The sequence below is a fragment of the Metopolophium dirhodum genome, chromosome 5, assembly GCF_019925205.1.
Source record: "Metopolophium dirhodum isolate CAU chromosome 5, ASM1992520v1, whole genome shotgun sequence".
Classification (NCBI taxonomy): domain Eukaryota; kingdom Metazoa; phylum Arthropoda; class Insecta; order Hemiptera; family Aphididae; genus Metopolophium; species Metopolophium dirhodum.
This window is the reverse complement of record NC_083564.1, coordinates 10059088-10067862: the sequence shown is the minus strand read 5'-3', so window position 1 is coordinate 10067862 and position 8775 is coordinate 10059088. Positions and strand designations below refer to the sequence as shown.

At 33.4% G+C, this 8775-nt stretch overlaps 1 protein-coding gene and 1 pseudogene across 1 annotated transcript; both read left to right on the top strand.

Annotated features, from left to right (window-relative positions):
• The first annotated feature begins 2355 nt into the window (after positions 1-2355).
• LOC132945859 (uncharacterized) lies at positions 2356-3972 on the top strand. The gene is made up of 2 exons (XM_061015654.1): positions 2356-2870; positions 3127-3972. The coding sequence occupies exons 1-2, from the start codon at positions 2389-2391 to the stop codon at positions 3875-3877; spliced, it is 1233 nt and encodes a 410-aa protein (XP_060871637.1). The 5' UTR covers positions 2356-2388; the 3' UTR covers positions 3878-3972.
• A 179-nt stretch (positions 3973-4151) lies between these two features.
• Positions 4152-8775, top strand: LOC132945861 (uncharacterized; annotated as a pseudogene).

Here is an 8775-nt window from a genome sequence, read left to right as displayed (position 1 = left end):
TGTGCCTGTCAAATCCCATAGATGTCTGCTATTTAAAATAATTTATTAGTGGCACAAGCCCTAGAATTGGTGCAAAATACCGTTTCCCAGTAAAATAGTAATAAATAATAATCCATTGTGACAATAGTAGCGGAGCTAAGTAAAAAAAAACTCAGTAGCCACTTTAATGTATAGAAGCTAGAGTTGTATCGTATCATTGAAAAACCATGGTAATTTGTGCTAATCTATCGGCCCACTCTACATGGTAAACAGCTGAACATATAAGGTTATATAAGATATCAATCGATCAGAAATATTGTGCATATGGGAATGGGAGACCTTGCAAGCACATTGGTTGTACGGCTTAAAAGTTACAGCCAAAATTCGATGTTTCATACCTATGCGACAAAAATATCGTAAAATATAATATTGTCCCCCCGATCTGCCACTTATCTATCCCACACTCTCGTTAGTGCGGAAATATTTACTCTCAATTACGATATTATATTATTAAAATTAAAGCGTAAGTACTTATTTTTAGTCATGTAACAATGACTTACAAATAATAAGGTATCAACAAAAAAATTGTGAAAGTTGCCGTTTCAGTTGTTTGGTGGCCCATGGTGGGGCGATAAGCCCGCGATTCAGACTCTCTGCCGTTAGTTTTACGATTGCTGCAAACAAGCGGCCGGGACGTGATCGTTTCAGAAAACGAAACCGTCCACGGATACAGGAAGGTGGTGATCGGCCGACGGCCACCAGTCGTATTTGGATTTCGACCACCTAGTCGTGGCGCTCCGAACGCTGTCAAAGTGAGTGACCAATTATAGGCATTACATTTTTAACCAGAATAGTACTAATGGTTATTTAGGTTTCGTCTTAGTACGATTGCGTTTTTGGACGTTATTTGTTCTTGAATCTTGAACATATCATGTTGTCGGTAGAAATGTTAACGCCTTGAACAGCACTGATCGCTGGACTCGCCGGATTTACGTGGTACACGGTGGTGGTGTTAGGATCCAGATTTAATTTGAAATTAATACTATATTAATTATTCTATTAATAATAATAATAATAATAATATGTTGAATAATAATGAAGTTGTAAACGAAAAGTGTACACTAAATACTAATATGTACGCTAATACGCGTATACGCCTTGATGCATTGTTTGTTCTTCGATTTTTCGATGTATTAGTAATTACAATCAAAATAATGTGTTTGAATTTATGATATCAACACTTCAGAATAAATATTACAAAATATGTACAGTATATGAGTATACAAAAATATGAGTCATAACTAAATAATAATAATAATACGTAAAAAACAACCTCAATTCGGTAAGCTAGGACCCGTTCGGCTGCTTGATCGTTACTGTGATCTTTACCGGGACCACGAGCACTTGAAACAATTTAACGTACTCATTGGTGACGGAGACAATTCATTGACATGTGCGATGAATCCCCACGAGCAGCTAGACATCGTGTGCCATCGTTTTCCAGTCGATGTGTTTCTGTTTGATTTCGAAATGCTTCATTACGGCTCACCGGTCGTTTTTCGTGAATATAACAACAAGTGTAGCATATTATACACACGTTATAACTTATAACCAACGTATAAAACTGAATACTAAATTAGTCAATTACATAATATTTATGATCGATATTGAAATCTTATTCACAATCAATGTACGTCAAACGATTCTAATCTGACATTGGTCATGGTAGAACGGATTCTATATACGTAGTTAATAATATTAATAATATTATTAATATTGATTTGTTACTGACATGCATCTACTGCAGATAAATAATGTTATTCCAATAATGTAGGTCTTATATCTTGTAATATTTCAAAAATACTTATGACATAATCAAATTTCATGTTTCAATCAAATCACACTTATAAATGTATGGTAAATAATGAAATATCTATTGCAGTTTTTTTTAGATTATAATATGTATCTTGAGTAAGTATTATTTACATTATGACGTAGGTAGTAAAATATGAGTAGATTTTATACCTATTATACGATTAATATACAGAGTGGGCAACTATATTATTATTTTTTGTGTTGAAGTATTATCCTAATTCCTAATAGTAATTATAATGAAACGGAAAACTCGTAGACTTCCGCCTTGTATTATTCAAATTCTTAAAAATAAAAATAATACATTTATGTAGTATAGATGGATATCAGTTAAATTAGAATAAATTAAATACATTTTAATCATCACACTTAGTAAATAATAAAACTAAAAATTATTTTGATGACAAAATCTAGTGATTTGAGTTATATTGATTGTGTGTATACACGACATTAGAAGTGAAGTGCAAAGATAATAATACAGTATATTATATTTTGTTGTTAGCTAAATCGAGTTAGTACTCAACAATAATTTTAGCAATGGACTTTTTATTGCGAGAAGAACTGCCAACAATTGTAAGCAATGGTGCGTTCGGAAAAAATCTCAAATATGTATCATTTGAATTGGACAAGGATAACGTTGGACAAGATCAGTACATGTCAACAGTATTATTTGGTACAATCACCACATCTGATGAATCACAACATCGTGTTGTGGTAAAGTTAAAACTTCGAGATGAAAAGATGAGAATTAAGTTTAAACTCGACTTTCAATTTCACAACGAAATTACTATGTATGAAAGAATCATACCATTCTTTTTTGAATGTCATCGCTCTATAGCAGGTGTCAGGGAATTGCCACCATTGGCTCGATTTTTTTACGGTCGTAATAAATGCGGTGAGTTTTTTGAAAGAGATTTAATAGTATTGGAGAACGTTAATCCTTTGGGATTCCGATTGAGTGAAGCACGTCCGTTTCTTGACTATGATCACGTTTTAATTGCATTCCAAGCTTTAGCAAAGTGAGTTATCACAATAATATTTTTATATAAAAATAAATACAATGGCTTATACATTTATGGAGTTTGAGGTTTTCTCATCAAACAAGAGACTTTGTGACGATTTGTGAATTTTTAGTCATATTTAAATATTTAATATTATACAAAATAACTTTTTATTAAACTTATCATTAAGCGTGTAAAAGTCTGAGTACAAATGCTATTATGAAACAGTCCTTAAAATAATAAAATAAAATATTATTTATTTATTTCACTTCAGGTTTCATGGGTTGTCATACACAGCAAAACACAAAGACCACGATCGATTTCAAGAAATCATTATGGATATCCGGGATACACAATTTGATGCAGATGGACAGTGGATATTTAAGAACAACGCATTAAATAGATTCGGTAAGCGAGGAGTAGACCAACTGCTTAAACGTAGCGGTGACCTTTATCGGGAAAACGAGCACTTGTGTCGATTTAACGAAATCATCGGTGACGGAAACAACTCACTGAGACGTGTGCTCGTTCCCCAAGAACCGTTTTCCGTCGTGTGCCACGGGGATTTCAACCGAAACAATGTGCTGTTCCGGTACGACGAGGCGGGACTTCCAGCTGACGTTTTGCTATTTGATTTTGGGACGCCTCGCTACGGGTCTCCAGCGTTAGATCTGTCGTTTTTCTTGTACATGAACACAACGCAAAACTTGCGTGAAAGTCGATTGGACGATTTACTGAACGCGTACTGCTTGACTTTGGCGGAATCCGTACCGTCCGGCGTCCGCGTGCCAAACAGAGCCGAACTGGACTCCGAAATGTCCAAGTGTGCCTTTTTAGGATTAGCACATGCGTTGTTTTTCTTACCACATCAGTTAGAATCTGATGCCATTTATAATGGGGGAATGGACGAAACAGAAACTATAGAGTGGATATTACAGCTGGGTGGTGATACAGCAACGGATAAAGTGGCTGACTTAGTCCAACACATCGTCGATATGAAATACACGAATGTGTTACGTAGTTAACGGGTTTTTCAGTTGTTTGATATTGATCACCACAATGTATAATTACATGTTGCTTTGTTTTTTATTTAAATATTTAAAGATATGTATACCTATTATGTTTTTTTTTTTATAATTAAATTTTATTAATTGTATGAATGTTTGTATTAATACGCAGGTTTATGTATTAATATTATTATATTTTACATAAGTCCTTGTTTAAACTACCACATTTTATACTATATGCTTTCATATGATATATTGACCTGTCCGCGTGAGATACTATGAGTCAGAGAACATATTTTCTACCACCTATGCCATTTTTACGCTATTTTCGATGCTTTAAGGTTGTGTCATTACGTGGTCCGTGTCGCTGTCTTTTCCGGTATGTGACTTAACACGTTTAATTGTTTACCTATTAATTGTGAAAACAGTCCGCGAGCCTATGTACAGACAAGTTTATATTATAAGTATAACAAGTATACAAATCAAAAATGTACAGGTTAATAAAAAATTAATTTTAAAAAGAAAAAGATTTATTCTTGTTGGCGATGCACAATATCCTATAAATTGACCAGTTAAAGAAGTAGTTAGTAGTGTAAAACGATAAAGAGAACAGATAGAGATAAAGTATGTAGTAACTAGTAGGTAATTTATAACTATTTTACTATTTAAAAATTTGCAATATTTTTTAAAAATGTAAAATTAAGAATATTATACAATTAATTTTCTTCATTTAATTAACTTTAGTAGGGAGTGCGATCGTCCCGTCGCCCAAACCACGAGCCGCCACTGGTTTTGAAATGTTTGGTAAATTATTATGGCTTAGTTTTCGGTTGCATTATTTTACTTTTGATATTCATATGATATTCCAAATACAGCTCACTAGGTACTGACTACTGAAATGGTAAAATAGATAATAACACAAAATGTGTAAATATTATGACTATGGTGGGGGGGAGTGTGGGAGGGCAGAGCCCCCCCCCCCCTATTGAGTTCTAGTAAATTTTCAGAACCCACCCCATAGAAAATTCCTGAGGACACCACTGGTTCCTTCTTAAAGTATGATTTTCCATGAAAACGAACAAACTTTAACGAATATCATTGAACATAGCTGGTATCGACTTGAGAGAGGGCTGTTTCTCACATGGACAGTTCTACTTCACATGTTGTAAAGGTGATTGCTAGTCGTGCTTTTGTGATAAATAATAACTATGTTTTTCTAACCGTTAGAGTTGTCATGGAAACCAAACAAAATCAAGATTTAAATTTTGTACATTATATAATATAGATTAGTTATAACAATTAATTAGTAAAAACAATTTTTTTTAACGTTTTCGTGTAGCATATTACACACGTTACAGTTGTAATGGCTACCGAATATTAACAGATAAATGAATAGTGTTCCGTTAATCGACTTTACGTTACACATTAAACCGTATGCATGAAAACACTTAAAATATTGAACCATAAAAATGAACCGCACATATCAACAACCACTAAAAAATATTCTTTACTTTGGTTGTTTATCGATAAATAGACTAGGCATAAACTAGGTACTGTGTATACAAAACCAAAAATGATGTAACAAACAAAGAATATTGATAACTTCTATTATACTGCACATTAACGTATTAATGAATGAGTGAGGTGATAAGTGATTTTAGAGGCGGGGTTTCAAGATAATAGGTATTATTCGATTTGTTATGAAATTAGATTGTAAATTGTCCAAATTATTAGTACTGGAATTAGTACTCAACTAAATAACATACAAAAAAGACGTAAAATATTGAAATATTGCGATTATAAGTTATGGAGTTGATCGTTGAAAAATAATTAAAGACAATTATCAGTGAAGGTGACTTGATGTTCCAATACGAAGAAAGCCGTCGTCCGTTTGACGTGCTGCCCATAGACTATTTTATGCTACATTACGGGTCACCTGCGTTGGATCTCTCGTCGTTTCTGTACATGTCAACCACACGGCGGGTGCGTGATGCGCACTGGGACGACTTCATAGACACCTACTGCACCGCACTGGCCGCGTCCATCCCACCAGGCGTTCCCGTTAGAGGTCGCTCTGAAATTGACTCCGAGATGGCCGCGACCGTCGTCAACGGGTTCGTCAAAGCGTCGATTGGCCTGGCGTATATGTTACGCGTCAGAAGCGATTAACTGGATTCGTATCTGACGAACGGTGATCCGATGGACTACTTTCTGGCGTTAGTGGTGGACTACTTTCTGGGTGGTGACCTGGCAACCGAGTACATAGCCGATATTGTGCAGCATTTAGTCAACACGGGCCACACAAATGTGGGACGTGACGTACACTCTAATCCGGTTAAGGACACGAATTAATAGTACAATACATTTTGTCGACATAGGTAGTTGAGATAATTTGTGCTTTTTGTTCCTTGTGTTCTACAATTGTGTGAGACCAGAGGTATTCAAACTTTTTCATTTTACATCTCTCTACACCATTTTGGTTGCTGTCAAATTATTAAGGACACCGGAAGAAAATGTTTTAATAATGTTAGTATAGAAAATTGAAATTAAATGATTTATGTTTAGAATAAAATAATATTTATATATTAATCAATATCATCGAAATTTTTATTTCTTCTTTAGTGCCTCGGCTCCTCCGTACCCTGAAATATATTCACGACGCCCCTTGGAGCCGTAACGTAAAGTCTGAAGACCACTGGTTTGGATCAATCATATGTGAGTCTAGATTCCTGAGTGTGATGGACTGAATGTTTATTCCATTGCTTTGTGTGGTGCACCATAAATTCACCATGACATGCTTCATAATATAGTTAAATAACGTATGTATTTTTAATCAACTAGATATTTTTATGTTTTATGATGTAAGTAAAAATTGTTATATTGTCACTACATTAATCGTAGATCTAAATTTATTTTGTATTATATTCTACTACTTGTTCAATATAATAATAATCATAGTAATAATAATTTACAATAAATAATAACGATCTTTAAGGAATCGTACAGATATATAGAGTAAATACAGATAACATAAAGTAAGAAATTTAGATAATAATCTCAATTAAATACATATTAAATTGAAATACATTTGAACATAATATAATGACTATAGTTTTGTTTTTTAGGTTGTACACTTGTACATAAAAAGCATTTGTTGAGTGAATATGTTTAAGATGTTGAATTATTTTATGTAATTAATACATTTTTTTCACAAAACTAATTAAATCAATTATTTACAAAAAATGGCTTTGCTCAAGATCTAAAAATATGGCAAGTATTGCTGTTTCTTGAATTTATTATTCTCGTGTTTTTGTGTTATAATATTTTATTTATTTTTATACTCATATTGATGAGTCTTGTTATATACACGCTTAAATCGTTACATAGAATTAAAAGTTGAAACTAAATAGTTTTCAAAACCATTAGGAAAAACAAAATCTAAAAAATGAAAAAAAAAACAGGAATTTTGCAAAATCGGGTTTTGACAAAGTCGATTTTGGTTTTTGATGTAACTCTAAAACATTAACCGTAGATACATGAAATGCAATGAATGTTTATATTACTTATTAAAAAAAATATATTTAAAAACAGGGTTTTTTTTATAGTTATTTGAAGTTCAAGTTTGGATGAAATAAGATATTTTAACGAAGAAGAACGATTTTAGTTTTTGTTATAATTTAAAAATATTATTTATTATATCAGACTGTTTAATGTTCAACCAAGAGCGGACCACACATAAGATATCCTACAACCTAGACTCTTCACTCGGACCCAATCATGAAAAAAACATTGATTTAATAAAGTTTATGAAACAAACCAAATTGTTCAATCTTATATAAAAAAAAAAAATGTTATTATTTAGTATTTAATTAATGTTTATTTGTAAACTAATGGCCTTTGCTGTCGATGTTAATTTTTTTGAGATCAATAAAAAAAAAAAAAAATATTATTCGTGGGTACTAGAAACTTCTAAAGTATATTATTCTAATATCTATTCAACTTACCGGCTACCGTATTAATAATAACAGTATGAAAATATAACATAAAATATCCTAGGCTGACAAACTGTCTCCGTCTCAAAATCGTTTTTCGTATTCAATGATCATTGATTTCAAATGTATTACCACCATTCATTACAATAACCTCCTGTACAGCAAAGCAACACCCACTTACCCATGTTTTTTGTTTTGTTTTATGATGTAAATATAAGATAAAAAGTAGGTGTATTATCATTATAATATAACAATCGTACACATCTATCAATCTATCCCATGAACATCCGTTGGAAAAATGTGTAAAAACAGACAACAAGGCATTATTTTTGTTGATTTATATTATACTGATTGTTAGCACCCTAAAGATAGGGGCTACCCGAAGGACCACTCGATGATGCCCGAGAACGATTTTTGGTTTCGGCTATGGCCAATTTCACCACTAACACGAACTATTGCACTGGTTAGGCAACCATATGTGCCCTCGCCTGATATTTGGTGGGTAGGCAATTCTACGTACGACGACGACAAACACGAGGACGGGAGAGACCTACCGAAGGAATGAGGATGGTGCAAGCTAGTTATGGGGAGGAGATCTCTGTGGTCGATTCGGTTTGGTGCAATGACCACAGGGCACAGAGCTCACAAAAATAGGGTTAGTATACTTAAAAACTTACTTAACACTACTGAAGTCTTGAGATGACGATGGATTGACAACGATCTTGATGCAGTAGGCAGACGTCGACCTGGACGACCTGGGCGGCCTCTCACACAACTCGTGTACGTTGCTGGCGGACTTACGCGGGGACTAAAGACGGCACCGACGTTGACAATACACAGCAGCAAGTATAACGCGATAATAATAATAATAATAATAATAATAATAATAATAATAAAGACTTACTATTGAGCTTTGGAAATCAT

Coding starts and splice junctions, on each gene's coding strand:
- LOC132945859 (XM_061015654.1), top strand. CDS start 2,389: ATGGACTTTTTATTGCGAGAAGAACTGCCAACAATTGTAAGCAATGGT. Junction 2,871..3,126: donor GCATTCCAAGCTTTAGCAAA/GTGAGTTATCAC, acceptor ATTTCACTTCAG/GTTTCATGGGTTGTCATACA.